The sequence below is a fragment of the Ammospiza caudacuta genome, chromosome 6 (genome assembly GCF_027887145.1).
Source record: "Ammospiza caudacuta isolate bAmmCau1 chromosome 6, bAmmCau1.pri, whole genome shotgun sequence".
NCBI classification, from domain to species: Eukaryota; Metazoa; Chordata; class Aves; order Passeriformes; family Passerellidae; genus Ammospiza; species Ammospiza caudacuta.
Window position 1 is genome coordinate 64,563,843 of NC_080598.1, and position 14,297 is coordinate 64,578,139.

Genomic DNA, 14,297 nt, shown 5'->3' on the forward strand with positions numbered 1-14,297 from the left:
GGCTGGATAACCATGGAATCACGGAAGGCTTTGGGCGGGAAGGGAGCTCAAGGCTCGGCTCGTTCCACAGGCAGGGATGCTGCTCGCCGGAGCGGGTAATGGGGCTGCTGAGCGCTCCCAAAGCTCTGCAGCAAGGAGGCAGCTCCAGGGCTGGCCCCTGGCCTGGCACCTGCAGCTGTGCGAGCAGAGCTCTGGCTGTGACCCCAGCCTGTCCCAGGGGATGGCAGCTGTCACAGGATCCGTGTCCCGCTGCTCCCCGGCCCCAGCACCTGCCCAAGTCCTTTTATCAGCTCACTCGAGTCCTACCCAGGCACCAGCGAGTCCCAATGTCACATCTGTCACTGCACAAGCACCCCCAGTCACTCATCAGCCCCTTTGTCCATCCCGTGCTCCACAGCGGCCCGGTGCTGCCCTTCCAGGGAATTTCCTGCTGGAACACGGCTGGACAGCCCCTCCCTGCCCTCACCTTCGAGGCAGGTGGGGCTGGCACCGAGGCTGCAGGGCCCTGACAGTAAAGTTTGCTCAAGTGGGAATATTAAAGCGGCATCTTCCTTTTCCACTTTCTCATCTAATTCTCAAAGGAATTCCAGCCAGGCTTCCAATCTGGGAGATCCAGAACAGAGCCCTCTTTATGCCAGACTCCAGCACCAGATTGCCCCTTTCTGCTTCTCTCATAATTCAATACAAGTAACATACCAGGAGAGCTCCGCTGTATAATTGCTTTATTTTCTGCTTATTAGTTCTTTACCAACACTACAGCCATATTGAGAACACAAAATTCCTGGCAACTTCAGTCAGGGAGATCACAGGCCACAAACTCAGTCACTTGGTCGGACACGATTCAAAACTTACTCCATAAATTCACACGAACACAAATCGATGCACTTGGAATTCCAGACTGGTTTGTTTGGTACAGAATTCCCACTTTTCATCTTACTGACAGCCACTCCCTTGTGCTGAGGTCCAGCTACAGCCTGGAAAGGACGTGTTGGAAGTGAAACCTGTGGGGTTGTGTTGGGTGGCCACGGCCGTTTATTTCGGACGGCTCTGCCACGCCTTCCAGTAACTTTTTCTCCCCCATCTCTTCCTCCCCACTCCCCCCCCACCCAAAAAAAATTTTTTTAAAAAATCCAGAAGCAAAAGCAATTTCCTTTCACCTACAAAAAACAGAATTACAAAGTTACTTCTAAGGGGATACAAAATTGCAAAATCAACTTAATGCAAAGGCTGCCCCAGCGCTTGGAAACACAGGAAACCAACTCAGACAAAAAATGAAGGTATTGAAGTTTTCATGTTGATTGAGAATAGGTTTAAGAAAGTTCAAGAACCATTACTAGAGCTTCAAGTTTTCCAGTTTAGGCATTTACTTTGTGCTTGGCTATTTTATTGATGCTCCAGAAGAAAACAGTAACCATATTGTTGTAATTTGAAGTTTTTATACCACCACACTGTTCATTAAGTTACAGCAACAGGAAAAGAAAAAGAAAAGCTAGAAAATAGAGCAATGATATTCCAATGGCAAAAAGCCTTGGATTAAAATAAACTAATCTCACTTCCTCTTCTTTAGGGCTGAGATGGAAGAGTTTTTCTACATTAAGCTTCTGCAGACTCTCTACAATTCACAAAGTCCATCAATGCTCTATCTTCTAGCACCAAGAACCCATCCAGTCCCATTTGCAACCCACATCCAGAAAAGTCTTTTTTTTTGGAACCACACTCTAAAAGGACTTTGAAGTGCTCCAAAGCATTGGATTTCAGAAGTGAATTCAGGATTTTTATCTTCCCATACATCTTTGGTAAGAGCTCCATGTACAAGGTACTCAGCATGCAGAGTCACCACTGCAGCAATGTAGTGTAATGCCCCCAATTCCATGTAAAACTTAGATTCTTGAAAAGAAAACACAATTAAGGAAAAAATGGAAAATAAAAGCCATTTTCTTCTGGTTTTGTAGCATACATTCCTAGAATTCCCCAACGGAGTTTTAACTCCTTGAGGAAATCTGAAGTTAATCCTTAAGGCTGAATAAGAACCAGCTGCTTTAACAGTTTGTGCACCCAGCGTTAATTAATACTTGATTGAGTTTTTATGCAAATACTCGCTCTGGGTGGGGTTTTTGATTGGCCAGCCCCAGCTGCAGGCTGTGACATGGCTAACGAGCTGCTCTGCCCTTTAAGAACTAATTATGGAAGTTTACATTCAGCGTCGATTCTCCCTGTCTCTCCCCTCCCCGCTCTCAGGAGCAGTTCCTCAGCGGGCCTCGGACACCCGACACAGCTCCCTGTGCTCCAGCAGCCCCGGACACGGCAGCAGCTCAGGCCGGCCTTGGAAAACCAAAGCCAGCCGCGATTTCCTCAAAATGGCCCTTCCCGATGTCAGAAACGCCGGGCTCGAGCAGAGCTCGGCTCGGAACGCGCCCCTCCGCAAGGCTCCAGCATGGAAAAAGAACAATAATAACAGCAACAACAATTTCCTTCTGGCTGTTGGAAACAAACAGGAATCCTTTCAAGGTTTAGGTGTCTCCAGCTGCCTTGAGATGGAAGCGAGAGGCAAGTCAGAGCTGGACTTTTGCCAAAACATCTGATTTAAAGTCAAACTCATTGCAACATTTTATTGCTGCATCTGCTGGAAAGAGCCCCGGCCCGAGGAGCGACACCAAGGAGTACAAAACTGCAACTAAACCTCATTAAAGACAAAAAACCTGCCCGGTGCCTGCCCTGGAACTACAGCACCGCTCATGCCTGGTTTGCTGTGTGGTGTGGGGAGCTGGTTTTGCATCCCTCCTCATGCATGATGTATGGGTCAGAACTTCCCAGCTGGCATTCCAAAGCAGTTCTTACATTTCCCAGCGCCCGACACGCACTTTGAACACGTTACAGTGGAATTCCCACTCTGTGCCACTGCAGGCAAGAGTCCCCCTCGTTAGCCTGAGCCGTGGAGCCAGACTGAGTCACTGTTTAGTTACAGATTAACAGAACTTTTTTTTTCTTAGAAAAAAAAAAAAAAAGTCCTTAATATAAAAAGACAGACTGCAGTTTGATTTTAAGCAACAATTTTCAGTTTACTAGATGAAGTCGACCTAGCAACATATCCTGCAAGAATGCAAAAAAGTAGCAATCTACAGCAAAGTGAGAGAAGAGAGAGAAAAAAAAATATATATAATCAAAAAAGTAGACCCAGAAAGCATACACTGAAAATGGACCCCCTCCCCCAACACCCCCCAAAATAATCAAACCAGCAAAGGGCTAACGAGAGGAAAAAGGAAAAAAAAAAAAAAAACCAAAAAAAAGTTACTTAGCAAGTCTATAATGTGTCCTTCCCCTGTTTGCTGGAAGTCTGCCATAGCATCTAGTGCCTGTGTTCGTGTCACATTCGGAGGTTAGAGCATCCTAACGCCAAGCAGGAGGAGTTAGAACAGGAATCCAGCCAAGGGTGCAGGAGGAAAGGGTGGCAACTGGAGAAAGGTGATCATAATCCTATGGATGCGGTTTTGTTTTTACTTTTCAGTAGAGAATCATTCTTCTGGAAAGCCACGTGGGTTATTTTAATTTTTTTTGTTTCTTTTTTTTTTTTTTTGTTTAATTTTTTTTTTTTTTGTTTCTTTAATTCTTTGTAGACTAAATAGTTCCTCTCCCATTAGGATTTATAATTGGACGTTAACCACGTCAGCCCTTCGTAGAGTCCATCCCCCGTCGTGGCACAGGAGGGCTGCACATACCAATTCCTATCCCTGATCCGGGTCAGGCCCAGTTTCTCCTGGATCTCGTGGGGTTTCATGGCGTCGGGCAGGTCCTGCTTGTTGGCGAAGATGAGGATGATGGCGTCCCGCATCTCCCGGTCGTTGATGATGCGGTGCAGCTCCTGCCGCGCCTCGTCGATGCGGTCGCGGTCGGCGCAGTCCACCACGAAGATGAGCCCCTGCGTGCCCGTGTAGTAGTGCCGCCACAGGGGCCGGATCTTGTCCTGGCCGCCCACGTCCCACACGTTGAACTTGACGTTCTTGTAGGTGACGGTCTCCACGTTGAAGCCCACGGTGGGGATGGTGGTCACCGACTGGCCCAGCTTCAGCTTGTACAGGATCGTGGTCTTGCCGGCCGCGTCCAGCCCCAGCATCAGGATCCGCATCTCCTTGTTCCCGAAGATCTTGGACAGCACCTTGCCCATCTCGGCGGCATCCAAGGGAGGGCGAGAGGGCGAGCGCCGGCCCGGCGGGGAAGGGCGGGCGGGGCTCAGCGCGGGCCGCGCATGGGGCGGCGGGGAGGCGGCTCCGCTGCTCCGCCGGGCCCGCGGCGGCGGCTCCGCCCGCTCCTGCCTGGGCTCCCGCCGCGGCGCCTCAGCTCATGGGTGCCGGCGCGGCGGCGGCGGGAGGGTCCCGAGGCCCGGGGAGCGCCGTGCAGCGCCGGCAGCGGCCGCGATGGCCCGGGAGCGTCCCGGCCGTACCTGAGGGCCCCGCGCGCCGCTCCCTCCGCCCGCGCCGCCGGAAAGGGGCCGCGCGCGCCCGCGCCCGCTTCCGCCCCGCCGCCGCCCCGCGCATGCGCCCGCGCGCGCCCCGCCACGCCCCGCCGCGGCCCCGCCCCCCTTCCGCCCGCTCCTTCCCGCCCGCCCCGCGCGCCTGCGCCGCCGCCGCCGCCCCGCTCCCGGGGGCTCCGAGGGGGGGGCGGGGCCTCGGCGCTGATTGGACGGGGCGGGGCGGCGCGCGCGCCGCGCGCGGAGGGGGCGGGGCCGCGGTGGGGAGAGGCGCCACGCGATCGCGCGTCAGCGCGGGGCGCGCGCGGGGCGCGTCTTAAAGGGGCAGCACCGGAGGGGGACCGGGTGGGAGCGGCCCCGGGACCGAGCGATAAACCTGCCCCGGGACGGGCGGTGTGCGCGGCGGGCACGGGGAGCCCCCGGCACGGGTGCCCGGCGAGGCTGTCCCCGGGTCCCCGGCAGGGTCCGAGGGTGCGCTGGGAGCGGCCGGGGCAGAGGGAGGTGTCCCTGCCGTGGGCCGGGCCGTGAGGGCCCTTCCACCCCGCCGGCCGTGATTCAGCGCTGCCTCAGCGGGGCCGTGACTCCTCCTTGTCCCGGGTCCCTCCCCGCGATCCCGGCGGGTGAAACTCCGTGGATCAGCGCCCGGGACAGCCCGCGGCGGCCGGGCCCGGCCCTGCCCTGTGCCCGGAGCTGTGCCCCGGCACGCCCGGCCCGGATCGAGGCTCTGCACGCACACGCCGGGCCGGTCCCGCCGCCCGGCCCTGCCCGCACCCCGCCCCGGGGCCGTGCCGGGGACCGGGACACGGGGGCGCTGCCAGGGCCACGGGAACGGTGCCAGGGCCACGGGAACGGTGCCAGCCGCTCCTCCGGGCCGGGCTCGGGTGCCCACCCGGGTCCTGTGGGTGCCCCCCTGTGTCCGTGGCTGCTCCTGAGTTCGGGCAGTGAATGGCGGAAACGGCACCTGGAGCGCAAACCCCACAAAACCAGAGAATCCCAGACCGGTCCGGGTTGGAAGGGACCTTACAGCCCATCCCCTTCCCCCCCTGCCATGGGCAGGGACACCCAGGGACACCTCCCATGGGGATGCCCTTGGTCACTTTGGGGTCTCCTCCGGGGGAGCACGGTGTGCATTCATCCCCTTGAGGCTGTGTAGGATTGACTTCACTCTATCTTCCCATTCCCTTCAAAACCACCAAACTGAATTGATTCCTGTGGCTGATGTCCTGGTACATGGAAAGCAATCCCTCTTGGAGCTGCCAAGGGAATGCTTTGGTGTCTTTAGGAGAACAGGAGGTTTCCTAAACTGCAGAATTATTAAGGGATCAATTAATAAGGGATCTTCTCTCTGGTGAGCAGGGACAGGAAGGGCTGGAGCTGTGCAGGGAGAAAGGGAAAGGTTTTTCCCCTGTAGGGCCAGAGGTTGGATCCATGATCCTTGGGGTCCCTTCCAGCTCAGGATTTTCCATGGTTCTGTGGTGTCAGGAGGAGTTTTTGAGGAAGGCTTTGCCCTTTCCTGCAGCCGGCCAAGAGGGAGGATGCCAAGGCAAACATTTAATCCCTGACCCCTCCTGTGAGAGGCTGTGCCAGGGCATGGCCTGCTGACCCCAGGGCTCAGGAGTGTCCCTGCCTGGCCCGGCACTGCCAGAGTTCACCTCTGCTGATTAAACCAGCAGATAATGCTGCTAATTATCACCCTGGGTTGGGATTTCCAGCCAGCCCTGATCCCGCTGGATGGAGCTGGCTCAGTCTCCTCTCTCACTAGCACGGCATATTTATCTAAACAGAGAGCTGAATACTTGCAGGGCTAAAATTACCACCAGGCTGTGGACGCTGGTGGGTTTCCACTCAGCTTTGCTCAGCGTGAGCATTTCTGTGCTGCTGGGTTCATTCAGTCAGGCAGCACAAGGCCAAAGGGTTGCAACAGCAGAGAAAGGTGATGGCAGGAGCTCTGAGGTCCTTCCTTGGCCCTGAGCTGGAATCTGAGTTCTTCCCTCAGCCTCGGAGCAGCTTTTTGTGCTGCCAGGAAATGACTTTTGGTGCTTTTGTTCTGACAGTGCAGGGCGTTGAGGGGAGGGTGTGACAGTGCTGAGGTTGTTCTGCTTTCTCTGTAAGATCTGAGAGGCTCCTTTGGGGCTCTCTCCAGGACCAGCAGGTGAGGAGCGTGGATCTCAGGGATGAGGTGAGAATAAAGCACAGGTGCTGGAGCACAGGGTGGGCTCTGGGGGCTGTGTCACCCCCTCAGGGTACCACGAAACCCCATGGAAGGAGCGGCTGCAGGGTGGGGAAGTTCCCTTTCCATCATCTGCTCCCACTTTGCACCCAGCCCTGCTGTTCTTCAGGTCTCTCCTCTTGAATCTTGGCTTTGTTTGCTTTGTTGGAAACTGCATTGTCCATCATCCCTGGGGATTGGGTGCAAACAGGGCTTGGCCTGCTTTGGCTTTGCCCATTTCACCTGGCAAACAGCTTTTCTGAGCTCCTTCTGTCCTTTCCCTCCTGGAGAAGGATGGGACCTGTGCAGCACCTGCCAGAGCTGCTCCTGCCCTGGAGCCCTGTGGAGATTGGGCCCTCCCAGTGCCCCTGCCCCACTCCCTGTTATCCCTCTGCCTGCTAACAATGCCTCAGGTTCAGCTTTTCTATTTTTCACATTCTGTGCTGCTTTAGTGTGAGGGTCTGGGCTCCATGTCAGGGGATGGTTCTGATGAGGTGCAGTTCTGAGCTCTGTGCACAGAGCAGGGAGACAAAACAATTCCTGCTCCAGCTGGGCACCAAGGACAAATGATCCAAATCTCAGCCCAGGAGCACAAACCCCGTGGGCTGGAGAGAGAAAAACAAGCAGGGTGGGACTGCAGGGGCTAAAGCTGGAATGGGACAATGAACTGCAAGGTGCAAATGGAGCAGAACTGATCCCAGGGACAGAGCCCGTGCCCGGCCGTGCATTTTGGGGCCATTTTGGTTGATCTTGGGTGCAGCCCTGGCTGGGCTCTGGTGCTGCCCAAGGTGGATCCATGGAGGAGATGCTTTGAATGAATCCCTGCTTTATTCTGGAGCTCCATCCAGCCTCTGCTCTGGGGCAGCCTGCACAGGGCATCTCAATCCTTTCCCAGGTTCCCTGGCAGGGCCTGTGGCTCAGTTGAGCTGCTCTGGGCTCTGGTTGCAGCTTCTGCCTCTGGGTGACACTGGGAGCACCCAAACCTGATCTTCCATGATCATCCACAGCTCCAGACCTGCCAGAGGGGAATGATGAGCTGCCCTGCTTCCCCAGAAACCCCACACTGATGGGGGGATGTGGTTCTGTGCCCTGTCAGCTCGGGTTGAAGGGACCACAGTGGGGTCACCTGGTGCCACCTCCCTGCTCCAGGATCGTGCCCAGCTGGTTCTGGAATGTCTCCAGCACTGGTGACTCCTCTCTGGGCAGTCTGTTCCAGTGCCTGCTCACTGCACAGGACCAAGCTCTTCCTCAGAAGAGGAATGGGATTCACTCCAATGCTTTCCCACCTGTGCTGGGATTCATTCCCAAGGATCCTCCCTGCCCTTCAGGAAAACTTCCCAAGCTCACCGGGGGAAGATTTGCCCTGGCCTGGGTGTGCTTTTAAAGGAAATATCCCTGCTCTTGAGGAGCACAGATAGCAAGGAGACATTTGAGCACTCAGCACTTTGGGGAGTTAAGATCTGGAATCAGTCACTGATGAACTCAGTGCAGTCAGCCCTCAGCTCAGTTCCCAGTCCCACAGGGAATGGGAGAAGCTGGGGACAGAGCACCACCGACTTGTGGAACCTTTCAGTGGAGTCCTGGTGCTTTCCGTGAGTGCACAGGAAGGAGAGTAAACAGGAAGCAAATGGAAATAACTTCAGAAAAGTAAAAAAAGGCTTTGCTGTCTGAGGGATCCCACTGCTGTGTCCCTGCTGAGCCTCTGGGAGAGCACAGCCTTTAAAATGGGAATTTGTTTGGAAAACAGGCCCTTATGTTTAAGATGAGGTGGAAATTTGTCAGCACAGATGAAGTGTGATGGTCTGAGCAAAGCAGGTTCTTCCCCTCAGGATGGATATAAATCTGAATTTATTTACAGATGGGCTGTGACACCCTCAGGGAAAGGAATGCACCTCTGGGCACTGTCTGCTCCTCATAGCTCAGCCTGACCCTGCTGGCTGATTTTCAAGGTAAAATACACCAAAAACCACACTCAAAGTACCCAAATATGTTCTAAATTACCTGGAAAACGTGAGCTCTTAGGACAGGTTCAGTTTCACACCCCTGCTCGAGAATTAAAACCCTTCTCAGGTCCTTGGCAACTCCCAGTGAGTTACTGGGTAGCCTGCAGGAGTTAAATATTTTAAAAGTGAGTTAAATATTTTAAAAGTGAGTTAAATGTTTCAAAAGCAAGCTGAATGTTTTAAAAGTGGGTTAAATGTTTCAAAACTAAGTTGAATGTTTTAAAAGCCAGATGAGTGTTTTAACAGCCAGCACTGGCTGATGCTGTGGCAGTGGATGGGGTGTCCCTGTACCTGCTGAGGATTTACAGCCCAGAGGGTAAAAAGCAATCATGGTTATAAAGTGATTAAGGGTTACAGCCTGGGAGAAGGGCAGCAGATACCTGTGGGACCTTGTGGTGCCTCAGCTGGGCCTGGCTGCTCCTTATCTTTCCTTATCTTTCCTGATCCAGAAGGAACCCATGAACAGAATTCCTGGGCAGTGCAGGTACCAAGGTTTGCATTTATTGTTTTCCATGGATTTGCACGCTGTGGTTCCGTGTTCTGCCCTCCAGCAGGGGTCCAGGTGCTGTCACAGCAATGTGAAACACCAGATTAACCAAGCCTTGAGGAAACTGATGCTCATCAATCGGAGAATTTTTATCTCTTTGAATATAAATCAAATTCCAGTCAGGTCAAACCTGTTTTGATGGGGTGCAGCCCATCTTTCCCTGCTTCCCTCTTGACAGAGATGGGAAAAGCCTTTGTTCACTGATCCTTCAAAGACCTTTGTGGCTTTCCAAGGAAGGAAAAGGGAATATAATAACAGCTCTGGCTTTAGTATCTGTGTAAGATAATTCTCCTGTTGTGAAAACAAATGACATCCTCGATACAACAATGGCATTCCAGGGGCAGATTTGTCATGGAGATATGTGACACAATGGGCCGAGTGTCCTGTGCCGGGGTGAGTCAGGGAGAGAAGCCTTTCCCAGAGCACTTGGCCCTGCTCCTGCCTCCCTGTGGGCAGAGAGGGGTGGGGATGGTTCCCATGGGTGGCTCGGCCCTGTTTCCTGTGATTTGGGTGCAGCAGCAGCTGGGATTGGCAGGGAGCTGAACTGAAACCTCCAAAGGTGTGTGAGCTACAGGCAGTGGTGTCAGAAACACCCCTGGACCTTCCCATCCTGTCAGGGAGTGAAGATAGGAAGGGGTGTTGGGGAAAATGGGAATTTGTTTGGAAAGACAGGCCGTTATTTTTAAGAGAGCAACTTAAGCCTCTGTGAGGTGGGAATTTGTCACCACAGATGAAATTTGAGTGAGCAAAAAACACCCTGACTGCAGCAGGTCTCTGTGAGCCCCTGTGTGCTGAAATGATGCCTTGAGGATCCTGAGGAACCAATAAAATCCCACAGGTATCATCAGGAAAATCTCTGTCCTGGTCTCCAGCCCCCTGTGGAAGTGGGGAAGAAATCCTCAGAGCCCCTGGCAGGGCCTGAAGGGCTCCAGGAGAGCTGCAGAGGGACTGGGGACAAGGGATGGAGGGACAGGAGCCAGGGAATGGCTCCCAGTGCCAGAGGGCAGGGATGGGTGGGATGTTAGGAACTGGGAATTCTTTATTCAGAGGGTGGTGAGATATTGCAAACAGGTTTTTAATATATAAATCTACTCCCTGTAACCACCCTCAGGGAAAGAAATGCACCTATGGGCACTGTCTACTCCATATAGCCCAGTCTTACACTGCTGATTGATTTTCAAGGTAAAATATCTCATAAAAAGCACTGAAAAAAAAGCACAGTGTGATGCCCCAGGGTCCCTGGCAGTGCCCAAGGCCAGGCTGGACACTGGAGCCTGGGACAATGGGAGGTGTCCCTGCCCATGGAAAGGGGGTGGAATGGGATGGGATTTAAGCTCTCTTTCCATACAAATCATTCAGAGATCCTGTGATTCCAGAATATTTAGGGTTTGTAATATATCTTAAGTACATCCAAATGTCCTACAGGTGCTATTGTCCAAGCTGGCTCCTCCTTCCCCAGGGTGTTCTCAGGAGCAGAGGGAGGAAATGAAGAAGGGGGGGTGGATAATGCCTGACCAAACCTTCACATGCCAGAATCCTGGATCACCACCGTGGCAGCACCAGCCTGACAAATCCTGAAACCTTAACAAGAGGAATAATTTGAGGCCCATGGTGGGATTTTGGGGTGTCCTGTGCAGGGCCAGGAGCTGGAAATCACAGTCAGGGGTGCCTGGATGTGTCCAGTGTTATTTCTGTGGGGATGCTTTGCCTTTCTCCCCTGTTTGTGCATGCCAGGCCCCCCTCTCCTCATGCCTTGACCCCTAAATCATCCTAATGCCTTTAGCCCAAACTCCAGCTGTCACCAACAGCTCTTCCTTAAGGAGATAAAAAGAGCCCAGAACAAGGTCTGGGATCTCTCCCTGCAGCCCTGACACCCTTAATGCTTCAGGCTTGTGCAGCACTGGGGAAAATCTGATTTTCCTTCTGGGAGATGGGATTGCCCTGTGGACTTTAGCCCTGGACTTTGCCCCAGTAGCTCGGGAGGGGCTGGAGGAAGTGCTCAGACACCTCGGAGAGGATCTGGCAGGGCGGGAGGTGTGGCCCTGCCTGGGCAGGACACCCTTGCCTTGACCTCTGCGCTGGAGAAACACAATTCCATGAGGAATCCATGGGAATCCATGAGAAACACAAATCCATGGAGGAGAGGGAGCAGCCAGTTATTCCCATGGGATATCTGGGACAGGACACTTTGACAGAGGCAAAACACAGAGTTCAGATAAAAACCCTCAGTGAACGAGTTCCTAAGCAGCAGGGAATGGATAACAGGGAATGAGTTCCCTGTCGTGGCAGGGAATGGATAAACGCAGGGAGCTCCTGAATTTTATTCCCTGCCTTAAGTTTTTGTTATTTTTTTAGCCTTTGCTGGGAATCCTTCAGCTCATTACACCTGCAGGGAGCAGGCTGCCCCTCAGACATTCTGCAAATCCTCCTGAGCTCTCTCTGAGTGCATCCCAGAGCAGGACCACCAACTTCAATTTTCAGCCTACACCAGCACAACCTGCCCTGTCTAAACCCAAGCATTGTGCTGGCTGCTCACTTGAAGAGCTAAATTCTGCTCCCCGTGCCTGCTGCAGCCCCGAGGAGCCGCTCCAGGGCTGACGGGGAGCGCGGGCAGCGCCGGGAGCAGCCGGGCACGGTGGCTTGTGCCTGTAATCCAAGCTCCGGGGAGGCTGAGGCTGGCGGACCGCTGAGCCCGGGGGTTCTGGGCTGCCGTGCGCTGTGCCGAGCGGGCGTCCAAGCTAAGGCCGGCATCGATATGGTGGCCCTGGGGGAGCCGCGGGCCACCAGGTCGCCTAAGGAGGGGTGAACCGGCCCAGGTCGGAGACGGAGCAGGTCAAAGCTCCCGTGGCGGTCAGTAGCGGGACCGCGCCTGTGAACAGAGCCTGCAGCGCAGCCCGGGTGACACGACGGGACCCAGCCTCTTTTGGCACCTCATCCCCTGGCCCCAGCCCATTTTGGCACCTCATCCCCTGGCCCCAGCCCATTTTGGCACCTCATCCCCTGGCCCCAGCCCATTTTGGCATCTCCCCTCGGCCCCAGCCCCTTTGTCAGCTCTCCGCGCCGCGGAGCAGCCACATAGGAGGGAAAAGTAAGGGTGCTACCAGGGATGCTCCTCCTCCTCCTCCTGCTCCTCCTCCTCCTGCTGAAGATGCCGCGCCTGCCTCGCCCACCCAGGCGTGCTCAGGTTTTGGTGGGATGTGTTGGGATCCCAGCAGATGTGATGGAAACCTGGGGAATGCCGGGTTCCTGTGCCGGCCAGCAGGAATTCCCGTCGTGTTTCTGGCTGCGAGTCAGTTCCACCCGTCCCTCACGGGCTGGGGAAGCTCGCAGGAGCCTCTCATCACTCTGCTCCAGCGGTATGCCCTGTCACAGCCCATCGGTGTCCTCCTCTGAGCTCTACACTCTCAGGAAAACACTGGCAAATCGGGAAGTTTTGCTCCAGGAGTTGTTTTTCAAAGCAGGACATCCCCGGTGTGCTCTGTCCGGAGCTGGGTCAGAGACAGCTCCAGGTTGTCCCTGACTCGGCTCAGAATGAGAACAGCACCAGGGTGTGCCTGCTCTGGCTGCCAGTGGGGGACTGGGCTTCCTCAGCAGCTCAAACCTCCTCCAAAACCATTCCAGGCGCTTTGGAACACAAAGCAGAGGGAGCTCAAGGACGTTCCCTCGGTTCCCCACTGCCACTGTGTGGCCAGGCAGAGCTCGCACAGCGCGGGTGGCAGCAATCTGAAGAAAGGATGGATCTGGTGGTTGTGGGATCCGAGTGCTGAGGTTGGGATTTTGGGCTGCAGTTGTTGTGCTGGTGGAAGTTCAGTGTGGATTTGGTGCTCCTGAGGATATGGTGATCCTAAATCCCACCGTGAGTCTCTGGGAACCATGCCCAAAACGTGTGAGAAATGAAGTTTGTGCTAAGGATGGGGAGGGGGAGCTCTGTCCTTGGCCTGGATGCTTCCTCAGCAGGGAAAACTGAGGTGTGTGCTGGGGATGGAGGGAGAGGGGGAAAGGGGAAAGAGGATGGGGAAGGAGAAGGGGTAAGGATGGGAAGAAGGGGAAAGGGTAAGGAAAGATGGGGAAGAAGGTGATAGCGGGAAAGGGGAAGGAGAAAGGAGAGGAGGGAGAATGGGAAAGGATAAGAAGAAGGGGGAAGAAAGGGAATGGGAAGGGAAATTGAGAAAGAAAAGGAGGAAGAGAAAGGGAGAAAGGAGGAGAAAGGAAGGAGGAATGGGAAGGGGGAAAGAAAAAGGGGAAAGGGGAAGGGAGAAGGGGGAAAAGGATAAAGGGAAGGAAGGAGAAGAATGAGGGGGAAGAAGAGAAGGAGGATAAGGAAATTAAGGAGAATAAAAAGGAAACAGAGGAAGACGAGAAGGCGGAGAAGAAGAAGGTGGAAGAGGAGGAGAAGGAGACGAGGACGAGAAGGAGGAGGAGCAGGACAAACATGAGGGAGGAGCGGGATAGCAGAGGCAGCAGGAGGAGGATCGGGAGGCGGAGCAGCAGCAGGAGGAGGAGCAGGAGGAGGAGCAGGAGGAGGATCGGGAGCACCAGGAGGCGGGCCGGGGCGGAGCGGGGCGGCTCCACACAAACCGTACCGCTGTCGGAGCGGGCTGCGAGCGCCGGGCGCGGTGGCGCGTGCCTGTAATCCCAGCTGCCGGGGAGGCTGAGCCCGACGGATCGCTTGAGCCCAGGAGTTCTGGGCTGCCGTGCGCTGTGCCGAGCGGGCGTCCAAGCTAAGGCCGCCATCAATATGGTGACCCGCGGGGAGCTGCGGGACACCAGGTTGACTAAGGAGGGGTGAACCGGCCCAGGTCGGAGACGGAGCAGGTCAAAGCTCCCGTGGCGGTCAGTAGCGGGATCGCGCCTGTGAATAGCCACGCCAGCGTAGCCTGGGCAATACAGAGACACGCGGGCTCCCCTTTTGCCCCTCAGCACTAACACCAAACCCCCAAACCCCCTATAAACCCCCTTTTTGCCCCAAACATACCCTCATAAACACCGCCTCCTACTGGCGAACCTACTGGCGAAGCATCGCAACAACGCCGCGCCGCTCAATCACTAAATTCACACCTCCAACAAAATTTT

At 55.0% G+C, this 14,297-nt stretch overlaps 1 protein-coding gene across 1 annotated transcript; it reads right to left on the reverse strand.

The window, feature by feature from the left end:
- Positions 1–3,535: 3,535 nt before the first annotated feature.
- ARF6 (ADP ribosylation factor 6) lies at positions 3,536–4,444 on the reverse strand. Its single transcript, XM_058806775.1, has one exon. The coding sequence runs from the start codon at positions 4,160–4,162 to the stop codon at positions 3,635–3,637; it is 528 nt and encodes a 175-aa protein (XP_058662758.1). The 5' UTR covers positions 4,163–4,444; the 3' UTR covers positions 3,536–3,634.
- Between the last annotated feature and the right edge of the window lie 9,853 nt (positions 4,445–14,297).

Coding starts and splice junctions, on each gene's coding strand:
- ARF6 (XM_058806775.1), bottom strand. CDS start 4,162: ATGGGCAAGGTGCTGTCCAAGATCTTCGGGAACAAGGAGATGCGGATC.